Source organism: Athene cunicularia (genome assembly GCF_003259725.1).
Source record: "Athene cunicularia isolate RWA chromosome 3 unlocalized genomic scaffold, athCun1 chr3_part1, whole genome shotgun sequence".
Taxonomy (NCBI): Eukaryota; Metazoa; Chordata; class Aves; order Strigiformes; family Strigidae; genus Athene; species Athene cunicularia.
In genome coordinates, this window is record NW_020799097.1 from 31,641,280 (window position 1) to 31,658,924 (window position 17,645).

Below are 17,645 nucleotides of genomic sequence, written 5' to 3' on the forward strand. Positions count from 1 at the left end.
CTGCATATTTTTTTCTCAAAAAAATGCTTAGTTGGGAACAATCAAATGCTTTATTCTATAGGGAACGGTTTCAGCATTCAAAAGATAGTCTGAGAATACCATAATATTTACATAGAAATATTGTCCAAATAAGTGTAAATTTAAGGATCTGCAGATTCACAATGTGCAAGTCAGTGATTTTTCATTCTGTTTGGTATGCACCCAACAGTACTCATGCGATTATAGGCACAGGAAGGCTTATTAGTACATTACAGAGTTTCTTAGGAGGAGTAATTGAACATCTGGCTAATCTCCTGCAGAACCCTTATATGCTTGGATTAAAACTGGCTTTGCTACCTTGGCATCAAAGTGGCTTGGAGTGTGTTCCTTCAGTTTAGAGTGTTTTGATTTTAATGAAGAAAGTGTTCTCAATACATTCTTTTGGAATGGTTTTTGTTTTGAAAATATATACTCGGAGTGGTGAGTTCATTAATATGAAATTACTTTGAAGTGAAATAGTGCATTCCCAACCACTTAGATGCAAGGAAAGATTAGGAGTTTTAAATGCAGAGAAAGAAGCTGATTTGTTCAACATACTCCAGGATAAGTAATTCTTTTCTTTTCATTGTGCAAAAAAAAAAAATGCAAGAAGGAGTAGATGCCTGCTGCCTGACTATGTGAGGAGACTTGCATTGTTACCTTTGTGGAAGAAGAATGATGGGTTCTTTCAAGGGAGCTATAGTTAGTGTAATGTGAGCAGAAATTGAAAAGAGCTGAAAGGAGCCAAAGACTTTTAACTATCATAAGAGGAAGGGCATGTAAAGGCAGGACATAGAAACATTTATTAAAAGGAAGAAAGAGCATCTGCTTTATAACAGGAAGGAAAGGACTTCCCAAACTGTTTGCCATGTAAAGGACTGGGATTCTCTTTCCAGTCTCGTATCTGCTTTCTTTATTTTTTCTGTCTCAGCTTCTGCTATGAGATTTTATGTGGAGAAAGACATAAAGCCCTTAGATGGGAAGTTGATTGTGTGACCAAAATAATCCTGTATTCATTCATAAGATCTCTTAACATATTCAAAGAAAGTATGCTTCAGAGCTCCTTGGCCAAATTGCTGATATGGGACTTCAGGAAGAAAAACTGTTACAGCTGAGAAAATAAAGGAATACATTAAAGATAGTGAAGTGCAAAGAAAAAGTAAAGGTGTAGATAGAGAGAAAAAAAAGACAGGCATGTTGAAAAAAAAAGAAGAGAAAGGGCAGAAATGGAGAAGCTTAAAATGAAAGTGTTAGGAAGAATGGAGCTAAAGCATCAGGGAAGGAGCAAGGTCTACAATTAAAGAAACCAAACCAAACCAAACCAAAAAACAAACAGGAAAGAAGAAATACAGTTAAAACAGTCAGTCTTGTCAATAAAGTACCAGAGCATCAGGCAGAATAAGACCAAAAAAGGTGTGGAGTCATTTTGATTTATGATATGAGAAGTAAAGAGACAGAGAGAGCAGAAATAAAGAAATGAGCACCACAGGAATTTCCTCTTTATCATGTTTCCACATTGCATTTTCAGGCATTCTGTATCTGAGATTTCTCTCCCTCCCATTCCTCATTTCATTCTTCAGTAAGCTGTAGAGACAGATCTTGCCAGCTTTGTGACTCAGTGAAATGAAGGCTAGCCCCATAACAACCCTCTCTTTTGCTTGAATGAGTAGGTCTCAGATTCCTCTGATTTCAGAAATTGATCCAGCTTATTTTCAGGTTATTGTACAGGAGTGGGGGTAGAATTAGGCAGAATAGATTCTAGTAACAGAAGATTTAAAGAACCAAAATTTTAGTCAGCATGATGAAGTACAGCATATATTTCAGACTTTATATTATAAAAAGTTATCTTATGTACATACTGTCCTTAAGAAACTTATTTTCAATTGCTTGTCCATTTAAGAAATGCCTTGCTTTTCCTCAAAGCCTTCAGAAACACAAAACAAGTGGGGTTTGCTTATTGAGTAAAGACATATGCAGGTTTTCCTATTAAAAAAGGGAGCAGCAAAGCAAAATAATTTGCCAGAATATTTTTAAATTGGTATCTCTGAAATTACATTTGTGCTGTGTGTTGATGCACTAAATTTGCTAGCTTATTTTAAAATTCCCACATTAAAGAGCTAATCCACTTTTTAATGAAAATGTACTTGCTTTATGTCTAGCTCATGTTATGAACTAAGAGCCAACACAATTTTCTATTCAGAAACTAATGTTTTTTTCCAGTTATATACACACAAAATACATTTTAAATCAAAACTGTCTATCCACATTCCACTTTTATATCTCTGAGGGCCAAAAAAGATTTTTCTGTAATTTTGTTCAGGAAAGAAATCCTCCCAGGGCTAAGATCTTGTATGTCAAATCTAATCTCAGAGTGAATTATAAACTGCTGATAATAAGGCTTTATATTAATAGAAGCATGGTTATAGCCCTCACTATAATATGGTATCTCTGGTTTCAATTATACTTTGCACAATGCAATATATCTTCAGAAGTATCTCGTGTAATTAATCAGGTAGTGGTGTAATGCTGGCTAGAATAAGGAGAAAACCAGGCATTTGTCATTTTACAGAGATGGAGAGGGATTTTATTAGTCATTTAGTGAGAACAGCTCTTTCCTGGTGCCAGCGGATTAGTGCATGCTCTATGGAAATTATTCTTCAGTATGCTATTTTTGTCCTTCAGTGAGCAGAGTTTAAAGTTGCTCTGGAATTACACAGAGAAGCTATACATGATTAGTACAAAGTAAAATTGATTTAAAATGAATTACTGCTCCAGACTTCTTTTCACAGAGTTTCACTTTGGTCCTGGCATGAAAGTTGGATCTCTTTTTTTTTTGTTGTTTTTCTGTAAAATGGATTTTATCAATTAAGATAAAAGAGCTGTAGAAATCAGAGATGAAAAAAATCTTGTCAGGTCATCTTTTCTAGCAATGGAATAACATTTTCTACAGCACATTTCCCCAATGCAGAGTCAAACCTCACTTTCAAGACTAGAGTGAAGGGCTTCCACTGTTTCCGTTAGCAGATTATTTCCAGTAAAATAAATTTTCTTTATTCCCAGCAGCATCTCTGCAATTTCCTTTATTTTTCACTATTTTGTCTGAATTACAACTTTTCGGTTTTTTCTCACACCAGCTTTGTTTACCAGTGTTTATATCCTTCTAAGGTTTCCGAACAAGCTTCTGTGTTTGCCTCTTCCAGAGCCAATATTTAAACATTGTTTAAAGCTGTATCACTCTTTTATCTTTTCCTTTGATCCCTTGTCATTAACTCTTTTAAAGTACTTTTTGCTGCTGTCATCTGAAATTACCCCAGTTTACAGGCATGATTTGACTTCTGCCAGTTTAGAACACTAATACAACTCACTGGAGTTGTTCAGAAAAGGCTATTCAGATCCTTGCCTGTTTAAATGGAGATTTGACCTTTTTTTTGTAGCATTTGTAATTGCGCATGGATTGCAGTTCACTACTTACCCATACCCCTGAGCTTTTTCAGAATTATTCCAGTTAACTCCCTGATGCTAAATAATTGCATGTGTCTTCAGCTTTTTAGGAAGTCCCTTTATTAGTTATCCTTTCAGGTCTTCAGCATTAAAGCTCATCAGCTTGGAAGACAGATGAGTGAATAGTGAATAAGGAATGATTATTCATATTCCCTATAATATAAAAAACAGGAGCATCAAATGAAATGGCAAAGGGATAAACAAAATTACTTTCTTTGTCACGCTATGCATATTTAAGTTGTAGAATTCACTACCTCAGCACATTTGATGTCAAAATTAAGAATTATTATAATACATGATTAGATTAATGGAATAATGTAAAAAAGTGTTATTAAGCTCAACGGAGTAAGATCCTCCCAAGGAAATTCCTAAATCACTGAAGCACTAGGGAGGGTACTGCAGCAGAAATACCACTTTATACTTGCCCTTGTGTCATTTCTGAAGCATCATTCCTGCAGCATCACTGCAGAACCTGGCCAAATACAAAATACTAAAGAGGGAAAACATTTGATATTATCTCTTACAGTTACTTGTTATTTATGTTCTACTGACATTAATAATCAAGTCAATCTGCAACTGATCCTTGAAAAAAAATCAGCTTCTAGTCTAATTTTTATGCTGGATAAAATAATTCTGTTCTGCAGGTGGGTAAAAGAAACAGCTTTTTGAAAAGAAACATAGTGGTGTAACCAGTTCAGCAACTCATTTGATGCAAGTGATTTTTTTTCCCCTTACTCCACTCAGCTGCTGGCTTTCATTAATTTAAATTGTAGAATAAGCCAGATGGTTGATTTCTGAAAGCATTTAGGTATGTGTGGGAAACCACATTTTTATCAGCCAAAAGAGACACAAGTAAACTGCATTTAAGAAAAACAATATATATACAATAACAATTAAAGTGTTGATTTGCATGTTTTAAGCTTGTTGTATATCCTACAGAAACTAGGAGAAAAATGACCACTTCCATTTGGGACTGAAGGGAAACTTCCATCCTCATAAATTAAGATTCCCAGTGACTTCATGCTTCTGAATATGTTTCTCTCTCAGAAAAATAACACTACAGTCATTTCAAGGCAATGATGTAATAGCCCGGAGGACCTGACTGTGTACCTAGTGGTGTCAGTGACAATATTGCAGATGACTTTCAGTGATGCAGGATCACATTCATAACCGGCATCCTTTGTTTTTCAGAAATTTAAAGACCTGTGGCAGTTACATACTTTTATGTTTTAGGAGAACAGGCTTTGACAGCACTTGTGCTGTATTTCATTGTATGCAGCCATGGAAAAAAAGTGAAGAACAAGCACAGAACAGATGTTCTGTGTAAGTTTAAAATAAATGTGTTTGTGACAGGTTCTTGTGAGCCCTACAAATATACTCACTGAGATAAACCTGTGGCATGACCTGTTTGGTCATAACTTGTGTAATCTATCAGCAAAATTGCAATAGTTAACACTTTCTGACAATAGCACAGTTAAATATGCTGCAGTCTGTTAGATATGTCTTTTTACCATGTAAACAGTGATAGGCTGCAAAGCCTAATAATCCAGCTATGTCAAGAATATTTTCAGTGATCAAGCAGACTTAAGGCAAAATACAAATGCTCCAGTTTTATAAATAAGAGTATCTAGCAAACTACACATTTCTTCCTAAATTTTCCATGTTTCCACTTAGGATTCTCAGTCAGATAGTTCAATGATACCAGATTTATTACTGAACTGTAGCTTCAAAATAGCTTTTTCAAGCATTTTTCAAAGCTTCTCCTGTAAACTTCACTTTGTTATCTGCTGTACAAGTTTCTTCTTTTGTAGCCACTGAGCTTTCATAGTGGTAGATGTGCTCTAATGGCACCTTAAAAAGGTCCTTCCTCATTAGAGATCCATAGATTTCTTCAGCTGCTGGTTTACTGTGGAATGATGAAGGCCTGTGTCAAGATACACTTGTACCATAGTCCCCTTAATATGAGTGAGAAGTAAGAACTTAGCTAATTTAAGAATTTGGGTATAATATCCTCATATTATTTTTGCCTCCAGGACCTTTGCTGTTTTTGTGTTTTCATACTACTTATTTTTGCAGAATTATTTAATTTATTTTTAAATATTCTCTTTTAAATGTGCTAGGTTAAATCAAGCCTTGCTGATTAAAGATAGCTTCTCCAAACCTTGTTGTTGGTTGGTTGAATTGTTTTATAGACTGTTCTTTCATACGGCCTCCCAGCTCTTTAGACATCAGTGTGTCAAAAGCGATATAGTGCTCTTCTTCATATTACTGAGGATTGGAGTATCAAAATTTTACTACAAAACTAGACAATATGTCACAAAGTAGTATTATCAAGGGCTCAGAGACCAACCATTTTCCACTTTCTACAAATGAAAGAGTTGTAAAATTATTTATTTCGATTGCAAGAAAACAAATTGCTAAAACCTGCGTGTTTGTTAAACCAAGTAGAATCAAAGTCTAATGAAGTTAGTAACATTATTCATCTTGGCTTAATGGGTTTGATTTGTATCTCACTGCAGAAAGTAGAAGCAATCTGAAAAGGTTAATTTACCATAACTTAAAGCCATCCTATCCTAACACAAAAATTAGGGTTAAATTGTAGCACCAAGCCTTTTTGTTTCCTTGGGGTACTTTTCCTTTCCTTTAACTCTCCTTCCTGAAGGAGAATGTATCTTTTCTTTCCATTCACATGTTCTTTGAACTCTTTTCAGCTCTTCCAACCACTGTTTCTACATCTCTTTAGTCTATTGCAAGCCATCCAATTTCCAACCTTAGAAGAAAAAAGATATTTTTATCTCTTCCTTATAATATTTCTGCTTCTTTCTAATATAATTTGACTTTATAATTGGTTTCTTTTAGACTCTATAAAAAATTATGTGCTAAATTATTTGTGATATGTCTAAATAATCATATTCTGTTGCACTGTATACAAGTGATTATTTCACTAGTAAATCATTCTTGCTTTATATCAGATGCTTTGAATCAGAGTTGTCATAAGTGTAAAACAAAATCATTGCTTTCTCCATCCAGATTTTCATTGCAAAAAAACAAGTGGAAGCTATGGAAAGTATAGATGGCTTCGGCTTGATTTTGCTATCATTTATTCCATTAAAATCAATGGAGTTGTACCAATGTAAGCCTGATGTAGGAAAGGAAGAATTTCTGTATACCTATACAAACCTAAATCATAGATAGCTGTGTAAAAAGGATAAATATAACGATAATTTGCAAATACCACAGAAAGTACAGAAATATTTACATTTTACACACCAGTAGGTTCAATTGCATGCAAGTAACATGCACGTTATGCATCCTGGTGAAATGCAGTCTGGTTTATTTCAGAGAAAAGAATATGATACTGGTCTAAAAAAACTGTATGCAAAGTCATGCATTCATCTTAAATTATCAAGATAAAAATCTACACCCTCTCACAGAATTCCTAATATATATCTGATAGGAAAACAAGAATGTTATTTAGACTCATTAATATGATTTGGTGAATAGTCCCCTTGTTAATGAAACCTCTTTTTTCTTTCTTTTTTACTGCTTAATAGAGAAGAAAATCACGTTATTCGGACCTTGACTTTGAAGTAAGTTTTACTGAATTATTCCTGATTATTAAAAGTATTTTCCTAAAAGTAAATGTGAAGTGTTCATTTTAGCAGATCTTAGTCTTCTGACATAGGAGATGTCATAGGGTTGTTCAATTGGTACTGTACAGAACATGATGAGCAATTCATTAAAACTACTTTGGTGCAACTTGTTTGTAAAATATTCTGAGCTCAAACTGTCATATTGCAATATTAACCATCATGGTTTCAGTTTTTAAATTCTCTGCCTCTTCATTTTCATCTGGTTTTCTTTTTCTTTTTTTTTTTTTTTTTTTTTTTTTTTTTTTTTTTTTTTATCTATTGAAAAAGTGTGTCACTTCTGTAGGACAGGCCATGGTGTTACAGAAGGTTGCTTTGTTCAGGAGATTGTCAATCATTTTTTCTATCTTTCTTCAATACTGATTTACTGACATACGAGTTTCACATCCAAATAGTGATTATGAATGTGTCAAAATTTTGATGACAAAGTGCTGCAGTTGCAAAAGCTTACAGATCACATGCTATATAAAAAATCAAGTTCATGTAAGGTTCTTCAGGTTGAATATCCACATTGAATAAGCAGGTTTGGTTGTGCTAGCTAATGACCATTTTGTTCTGTCTCAGTCAGTATGGTTAGGTCTCTTAGTTTTTTTTATCTGAGAGATTTTCCTCTATTCTCTACCAGAAGCCATACAGGAGTTGGTTTTCAAGGGAAAGTTAATAATTTATGGATTTGGAGTTTTTGCATAGGTTCATGCAAGTTGAACAATTGTAATAGTTACATGAAACCTACAGATCTCAAGCTAAACATTAACATCCAGTGATCAGTATATATCAAATATAGCTATAAATTACCCTCACTGTTTGCATATGCAAAGAAAAGCATTTTTTATTATTATTTGTACAATAAGCACAGCACATGTACTTTCAGATTTCAGATTCTAGTCCCTAGAGAAGAAAGAGACAGAACTAGCAAAATGCAGCTATAACAGTGGTCATAGAAGCCTTGCAGAGAGAGAATTTTGCTGTTGTGACCTGCTGAAATACTGACCTTTTGTGTCTGACTGTGGTTTCTTGGTAGTTTAACATCATGCCTTAATCTCCTACATCATTTTCACCCAGAGAGTATAGTGACCTTAAGCAGTCATTTAATGTCTCAGATAATCCACCAGACAAAGATTCACACAGTAAGTTTAAGGAAAATAAAATTAAAAGCTTATCCTAAATATGCTTTAGGAACAATACATAGAAAGGAAAAAAAAAACCAAACATGAATCAACACCAAAATTCTGATGAGCAAGCAAGTCTAAAATGAAATGAAAGCAGTATGAACAAAAGCTTTATAATTATAGTGATATAATGAATTCGGAATTTTAATGGTTTTTATTGAAAGGTAGGAATATCATTCTGTTCATGATGAGAACATTCCTGGTGGCAACAGATACTAAAACATTCTTCCTATCACTCCGGAGAGCAAAATCCAACACCAAATAAACACCAACAATGCTGTACACATTCTGCTCTCAAGAATCAGTCCTCCCATCACATATCTTCTTTTGACTTACATAGTGTATTTAAGATGCTTACACCTTTTTCTTGTCTTATTTGTAGCATAATTGCCTAATATTTTTAGAAGTATGATTATAATGTAGGCAAATATATTTGTTTGTAAAGAGGGAAGGATGGGGCCATTAGGATTCACTGCTGAGGAAGTGAGAGTGACAATGATGCTGTGCCAGTTGCTGCTGTGTTTTCAAAGTACTGACTCAAACTAACCCCATCTCACCTCCCTGTTTTATGGTTCCTGTGATTAAGCCTGTAGGCTTTCCTGTGTCCTCACCCATAGCGTGGCTGTCTGTCTGAGGTAAAGCAAAATAAGCCATAAAATGTTCAAATAGCCACTCAGATTCCTTCGCTCAGCAAAGCATAGTGATGAAGGGAATTGAGATAGTGTTGTGTGGCCAAAACACTGCCATTTTGGTACTTCAAAGCAGCTTGACTTCAAACCAGAATAGAGCCCAGAGGTGCGGTCCAGCTAGAGTGATTGGCCATACCACTTAAATGTTTAACACTTTCTCTGCTTTGTCTGTGACCAGTGCCAGCTGGTCCTCTCTGAGACAACATCCATCCACAGTACTGAGGATACCAAATGCTATGGATGTGGTTCTGAGGACAACACATGCTAAATACACAGTATGGACAAGGCTGTGACAAGCTTGGCACTCTCTATACTTTTTCTTTTAACACTTTTCCAGCAGTCTCTACACCCTCAACCTCTCACAAATGTCTCTCTGTATCCATACAAGACAAATCCTCAGGCTATGCCTATCTTACTAAAGGCAGTTGGGGGAATATTCCTGGCTTCCAAAATACCAGTTTTTATATGGATGAATTTTTAGAATGACCTTTGCTATTTTAGTCTGGATCACCCTTGTCTCTCCAAACAGTTCCTGAAATATCCTTAGGGAACCACTGCAACCTAGGTACCATTCGCAATAGGCAATTGGTTGTAGACTTCTTATTTTGAAGACTAAAACAATTTTGTAGCATTCATGGAGAACATTCCATGTTAGATGGTGTCAGAGAATGGTCTTGGACAGGTTTGACTTACTACAGTAGAGTCACAGTTTCACTGGTTAAAAAAAAAAAAAAAGAATGTGCTAGTGGGCTGCAATGCAACACTTGCCTCAATATAGACAAATTTAAATAAAAACAAAGAAACACACGAATAACTTTTTTTTTTTTTTTTTTCCTGAGGACAACAGCTGAAACTCAAATACAGCTGCTATGTAGTGTGAATACAGGCAAATCATGACTGTACTCAATGCCATAAAATACTCTCTGTCCCAGTTATCTCCCATATATGTAGAAATTCAGGTGTACCTTCAAGAGCCTTTGCAATGGGCTACAAATAGTAAAAGTCCTGTGACTGCTGGGTAGTGTTATAGAAGGCTTATGTCTACAGTTAAAGGAAAGGGAGAGAGAAAATGATGGCATCCTATTTGGCTAGCCCTTACCATAGATCTTAGAGAGGACTCTAGGTGGTATCTTGTTTTCCCTTTTTAAATAGTTTCCCTTTACATTCTTAGCTTATGCCTTTATGTAGGGAAAAAAAAAAAAAAAAAAAAATACTGGGTTTAGTCTGTAGACAGAAAGTATTGCTGCCAAATAATATACTCTCCACTATTAGATTTTGCAAAACACTAATTTATTTGAAATCTGAATTTTGATAAAATCAACAGTCAACATGCAACAGCTTTACAGCTCTTATCTTGCTATTACCAAGGATTAGTTTAGACTCATTCATGCAGTCCAGTATCCAAAACGTGACCAAAATTCATAGGTCTGGACATTTTAGATCCTTGCTGCTGCTGACTATGGTGACTGAAGCTAAGAGCCTCCCAATCCCAGTCATTATGTTCTGTTTTTCCCTAAAGCTGGACAAGTAGCTCTTTCATGAGGGTTCAGCAGTAATACTTAGCTGTCAGATCAAATAAAATTCATTCTAATTATGTTGAACAGAAATACAGATGTTGTGGAAATTCCCAGGAGGACTTTATAATAGGTGTGCACTGACACTTATAAAAAACATACAAAAGAGTTAAACAGTATTATTGACATGCATTTTAAGATTCAAGATGACAATTACCTTTTAATTCTGTGAGAGGCTCTGACTGCTGAATTTCCCCAGTCATCCACCCCACTCTCCCCTTTCTATGAGGCATTCATTGGATCTATGCTGGTAATAACATTTATGTCAAATAATTCAGAAAAGTGTCTTACTACCCTGCTCCCCAGGATTCAAGTGATCGCTGGCTCTTTTTGAGCTTCTACCCATCAGGAAGAGGAAAGATACACAGGACAAGTGTGAATACCGGAATGTCTTTTTTTCCACAGAGCAGGAGAGTCTCCCCAGCAATAATACTAAAGTGATCCTTAATTGCTGGAGCTGCATTCTTCTGGAATTTCTTCTGCAATAGCTATTCATTATAACATTATAAACTCACACAAAAGTTTAAAATCATTCTCTTACTAACCTGAAGACATGTCTCAAAGACAAAGGTGAAAAAAAATATGCCTGCAGGGAAAAATCCTTTCCCATTCCTAAGTTTGGCAGCTGATCATACCTGTAACATCTTGAAAACACAGCATGTTTCTATTATAAGGCTGGGAAGGCACTCCCCCATCTGTTCTTTTCACTTAGCTATTTCATACAATATTTGAGAGAGAGCATTTTTACCTGTGACAATATAGAAATTCTCCAAGACAAATTGAATTACATTATTATTATTATTATTACTGTTGTTCATAAGATTGACCACAAATCTTCATGAAAATGTTTGTGCTTGAACTCATCTACAAACCTGTCATAAATAAAAAAGGGACCTGGGTACATGTTTGAAGTGCTTCTCATCGTGATGATAGCCACTGAATCCTCTTCTGAGAGTAGATGCTCAGCTAAGGCTTAGTTTGTTCAAAACACAGACGATGTTACTTGTGAGTGAGAGTAGAAATGTAGAAGGGGTATCAGATCAGTCTGACCCCCTTTAGGGTTTGAGGCACAAGAGTTACAGAGCCTGCAGGAAAGACCACAGGAAAATGTGGCTGAGGTGCTTCTAGAGGGAATGTGGCATTAATGGGAAAATCCCCAGCTGCACCTAAAGAAAATGTGCTTTCAAAGGGTAGCATGAGAAGCTGCTTTTCCATCCTGTTCAGGTCCTGATGCTACTACAATCATCCTAGTATATATTGGTCAAAATCTCCAGCTTTGTATTGACAAAAATTGTGTATTTCTGAGATTGATAAAGCTGCATTTTCCATATTTCCCATTTAATAGAGAAGACAGATTAAACGCCTACAAATACTCTGTGAGTTATTTTCTCATAAAAGAGAGTTACCCAACAGACCATATTTTCTAGAAAGGAGGTAATATGATGCTTTCTAACAAGGAATTTAAAAGAAGTTTAGAAAAGAAAATTTAAAGTTGAAAATTTAAATTACTGCACTTTCAGTTCAGATTGTTCTTTATAAGCAGTGGGGAGGGGCGGGTGTCAGTGGGTAGGAATTATGGAATGGAAGCCAGAAAAACACAAAGCAACGAAAAGATCCATAGGTACATGTGCATACCAGTCATTCTGCTATTAAGAAAAAAAATATAAAGCCTTTTTTCTGGAAGAGTTTCCACTGCAAGTGTTTAATTTCTCCTCCCACCTGCTTCTCCTCAGGAATAATGTAATGAACTGAGTAAGACATTTACATTATTCATATTTGCTATTTAATGAATTCTTGGGTACACAATTCAAAAAAATATCAGAAAGTAACATTCAGTATATTCCTAACCTTCTATTAAAAAGTTTCTGACTGGAGATACTTATTTCACAGTCATATGCTATTTCCTGCTTTTAGAACCAGTATTTTAAACCACCAAATTTGTTTTATTCCCTTCAGCATGTCTCCTTATTTCAGCCAATAATAATCTATTAGGTAGAACTTTTCTTTTTTAAATTCTGTGTATGTGAAATTTGCTACATATCCCTGTCTACCATAACAGCAATAGCTTAAAAGAATCCCTAGGAAGTCACTTAAGTGAAACTTCCCTCATAAATTTAGATTAGCTACCTTTAGTGAAATTACATTTTTCAAGTTCCTCACCAAATCTTGCAAAATTGTTTCCCTTATTCACCCAAAACTCACATTAATAGGTCTTTAATTGCTTGCTGTATCTCATGTCTCTTTTATGAATGATGTTGCCAATTTCCTGTTCCCAGAAGTGTACATGTAGTGATAGGACCAGGGGTAAGAGCTTTAAATTGAAAGAGAGTAGATTTAGATTAGACATAAGGAAGAAATTCTTTACTGTGAGGGTGGTGAGACACTGGAACAGGCTGCCCAGAGCTGTGGCTGCCCCCTCCCTGGCAGTGTTCAAGGCCAGGTTGGACGGGGCTTTGAGCAACCTGGGCTAGTGGGAGGTGTCCCTGCCCATGGCAGGGGGGTGGAACTAGGTGATCTTTAAAGTCCCTTCCAACTCAAACCATTCTATGATTCTGTGATTCTTAAGCTATGGTGTAGCTTTATTAAGGATGATATGGTTATTACAGCATGGCAGTAGAAATGCATGGCCAAGATAGAAGCCACTTTTAATGAAATTTGTAAACACAGAATGAAAATGAAAGGTAAAGTTAAAATTAGTATTGGTAAAGCATTATTTGAGGGTCAGCTACTCCCACTCCAGTTTAAAAGGTACTAATCCAGACTTGCCAGAAGTGGTCTTGCTGGGAAGGGTCACACTCAGGCACTGTGTACACAAGTTTGCAGGGTTTGTCATGTACAATCTCAGGGAAAATCAGGCTTGAAAATTAGTGGACATGCATTGGTGTTCTGCACCTTTTCTGTCATCATTATTGGTTGCTGCCCTGGCTGTAACTCAAGTTCAAGAAAAAGTTTAAGAAAAGCCAAGCTGAGCCCATCTGCTGTTGGACTGAGGTGAAGCATCCTCAGTCCCTCCTGTCCCCTGTCCACCCAGACCACAGAACCATGCGATTGGCTGAACAATAAAGCAGCCTTCAGCTTTGCTCCAGAGGCTAGTCTGAATCCATACTCTGTGTGAGCTTGTTTGGAAACAATGCAGATGGTAGCCTTGACAGTCTAGGCTTCAAAACAGGCTTTACTCTCCATGTAGCTGCCAAGACAAATACATGGCCAAGGGTTTCCTCCAACTGTGGGGGCTGTTTGGGATCCCCAACTCTTACACAGGAGTCATATAATTAGTTTTTGTGGAAGAGTGCCCTGTGCATGGGCTAGAGGGGGACTGGTTTCCAATTGCCCAGTCCATGACATAAGAAAGCAAGTAAAATTGAAAAATAATGCCTACTTTTCTTAATATGAATGCCTTTTCAACTTTATTTTATGATGATCTGAATGACAAGAGATGTCTAATTAAAAAAAACAAACAAACAAACAAACAAACAAAAAACCACCATAACATTTGGGGGTTTTCCATTTTGGACCAAGATTTCTGAGTTCAGTGTTCTCAAAAAATTATTCCGATAGGGACAATTACAAACTGCTGTTGCATTCCTGTAGAAATTAAAATATTATCATCCATGATGAAAACAGAAATTCTAGAAAACATTCCTAATGTGCAAGAGAAATATCCTTATGAGAAACTGACATCACTCTCAAAATACTTTTAAGCTAGCACAAAAACAGTGTCCCTTAACTTCAGCAACTCAATAAATGTGGGGTAAAAACAGTCTCTTGTACACAGGAAGAACATTAAACAGAGCAGAGAGAAGGCTCAGTGCAATTCACTTCCACTGGTCAAGTCTATAGGGAAAAGATGGCCCTACCAAATTCAATTTACTTTGTTATGTTGGGGAAAATAATGCTTCTCTTAAAAAAGCCCAGATTCAATTATAAATGCAAGCAATTATGCTCCATTTTGCAGAAGGTCATGCATACAAGAAAGAGGCACATGGAATTGTTTCAAGAGTTAAATCAGAAATTTCAGACACTGGACAGATTTCGGGATGTACCAAAATCAGGCAGTATGGTAAGTTTTCCTTCTTAGATATTTAAAATATGATGGATCCTTAACAACAACAATGAAACAAGAGTCCTTTGAATTCAGTGTTATTTCCTGAGAAGACCTTACTCTGTGCTACCTTTAGATAGCTCAGAAATTAGAACAAAAGATATTTTCAATAATCTAACCTATAACGAGACTCATTAGGTTTTACAGCTAGACCATAACTAACTCACTGACATCATTATAGATGACAGGTAATTGAACTGTAGGGAACAGATTTCAAATCTGTATGTGTGTCCCAAGTCTAAAGGACTTTATATAGAGAAAGCAGCTCACTAATGTAATTTGGCCAATAGGGCTTTTCCTCTAGCTAGGCAAGCAGATATTAAATTAATTAGTACAAACAAGTCCAGTTAGATTCACCTATACGTGAGATGGTCCAGAAAACATACAGGGTTACTGTAATGCCGTGTCTTTTCCATAATAGCTTTATAAATATTTACCACAGGAAAAGCAAAAATTAAATCATCCTGAGTTGACTCTGCTATCATCATAATTCAAATTTGTACACACACACTCATACACACATGCATAACACCCTGACTACATCTGATAATTAGAGCAAGGAAATCGTTGATTCTGCCTAATTAAAACAGCTAATTTAGTGTGACATATTTGTTAGCAGTAATATTATGATTAGTAATAATTTTATATATAATTTCATAATGTGAAAATTGTGTATTTAATGGAACTGAGCTAGAATCATTGTATTTATAACTTTTTCAGAAGAGCTGCTCACAGACATGAAGAAGAGGTATTAAGCAGATATGAGGCCAATGGATTTACATCATTTACATCATCTTAATCCAGCAGAAATTTGGCCCTGATTCTTTGATGAACCTTTAGCTGTGATATGTGTTATTTTGCACCCAGTTGTCACTCACTCCCTCTTCTGAGCTTTGCTGACATTTAAGTTTTCATTCACCCCCTATTTGAGATTTGCTGTCCATGTAAAGCTTGAATTAATTCAAAATCTCAAAAGGAATCTCAGTGGAAGAGTTGTGTTTACTCCGTTTCACATCAGTGTTATGTCTTTGAAAGGTCTGCTACTAAAAGCTGCCTAGAGGAATGGTCTATCTGTAAGACAGTCAGAGAGTGATCCAGGTACCTAAATATAGGCATCTCAGGCTATTTTAGACAGCCTCAGGTATCTTAGTCTACATCATGGTACAGGCAATGATGACACAAGTCTCAAGGGAGACCTACACCTCTCATGAGAGATAGTTGGAGATCAGGCAGAATATCCAAAGGCATCTGTAATGGTGCAGAAATCTTAGAGTTTTCACACCTAAGTCCCACCCAATGTGTTACAGCAGAAATCACTAATTAAATTGGTCTTTTACACTATAAAACTTAGCATTAAAAAATAAAATAATTCAGTACAAAATAAGCAGCTTTCATCATGTTAAACCTAGTATACATGAGCTCATCAGCCTGTAAAACAAGGTAGCTCTCAGCATTTTCAAGGAGGAGGTTTCCATGGTTCTGTCATGCACCTGCCCCAATTTAAAATTCAGCTGGCAATCTCTGTTTCAAACCACTCCATATTTCAGGCAGCAAGCTATTCTCAATTACCTTCTCTTCTCTCACTTTTCTACACAACTGCTGTTACAGAGATGGCTATTGGTACTGGATCACTCGGCCATTCCTCACATACATTGGTTCTTGTGAAAGAAAGGGCTTAGCTGGCAGCTCAGGTGAGGAGCCTGCCAAAGTGTTGATTGTTCACAGAGAAAGAGTCGCAACGGCGCTGAACACCCGCCAGCCTGGCTCCCTGCAAAGTCATTTCCCCTCTCTGGCTTCTGTGTCTCATGAGAGCACGTTAGTGATCAGCCTTATAAATTGAAAACACGATATTTCATCCTTGGTTTTAATTCTTCTTTCTTTGGTCTTCAGGAGAACTCAGCACCAAGCAAGGCTCCATGGGACAGTTTCAAAACCACAGGCGACTACCAACACTATACAACAATAAATGTATTAGACACAGAGGCAAAAGATGCTTTAGAACTCAGACCAGCAGAATGGGAGAAGTGTCTGAACTTGCCTTTAGATGTGCAAGAAGGTGACTTTCAAACAGAAGTTTAATAAAAAGGAAAACAAACTGAACAAAACAAAAATAATTCAATGCACTGACAATAAAGAGACTTTGGGAATCCTGACACTCTTGTCTGAACGTTGTGACTACTTTACGTCAGGGTCTTCCTGTGCCAAATGTCAGTGGTTTTTTTCGTACAGTATATTCCCACTAGTGCGGCTAGTGGAGAACCAGGTGTACAATTCTTACCATCGTGTGTTGTAAGTACCCGTGGAATGGATTTGTAAGGTAATCTTTATAGATAAACCTCAAGCAACGATTCATGTTGTAACAGCTTCATTTGGTTTAGTTTTCAAAAAACTTCACCATGAAGCACAATGTATATATTTATGCAGTTTTTAAAGTTTATAACAGTCTGTTTGGCCATTACTACACTTTTTACTTTATAATATAAAAGCAAAGTTTTTGTCATTAAATGAATGTCTGTTGAGCTACATTCTTCATTGCTTTAAATGCAATAAAGTAATAATCTCACTTTTATATGAATAATATATTTCACATCTTTATTATTGCAGTTTTCTCTAGAAAGCTCAGAGTAGCTTTCTCTGCTGCAGCTGTGTATAAAATATTTAAAATGTTGTATGGTGTAAATAAACCTTTGTCTACATATCAGTTTCTTAGTGCTTTTTATTCTGTATTTGTTTATCTTAAATTTGGATATTTATAAAGTTTTCTTTAAAAACACACATATCGAATATGTATTTGGAGTTTTAATAGCATGTTGTTCTAGCTTCTTCAAAGAGTTTCTAAAGCGTATTAGCAGGCTTGTATAGCCATTCTGCTTTTTCTTAGGTATTCTTTTGAGACAATGTACCATATAAATTGGACTTGTCAGAATACTATTACAATGGTT

The 17,645-nt window shown here is 35.9% G+C and overlaps 1 protein-coding gene across 1 annotated transcript in view; it reads left to right on the forward strand.

The window, feature by feature from the left end:
* The window catches only part of ADGRB3 (adhesion G protein-coupled receptor B3), a 477,442-nt gene extending 460,043 nt beyond the window's left edge, over positions 1–17,399 (forward strand). The window contains exons 28-30 of the mRNA XM_026844073.1: positions 7,074–7,109; positions 14,557–14,661; positions 16,594–17,399. Of these exons, the coding sequence (XP_026699874.1) occupies positions 7,074–7,109; positions 14,557–14,661; positions 16,594–16,782 (330 nt within the window). The 3' untranslated portion in view covers positions 16,783–17,399. The remainder of the gene's footprint in view (positions 1–7,073; positions 7,110–14,556; positions 14,662–16,593) is intronic.
* The last annotated feature ends 246 nt before the right edge of the window (positions 17,400–17,645 follow it).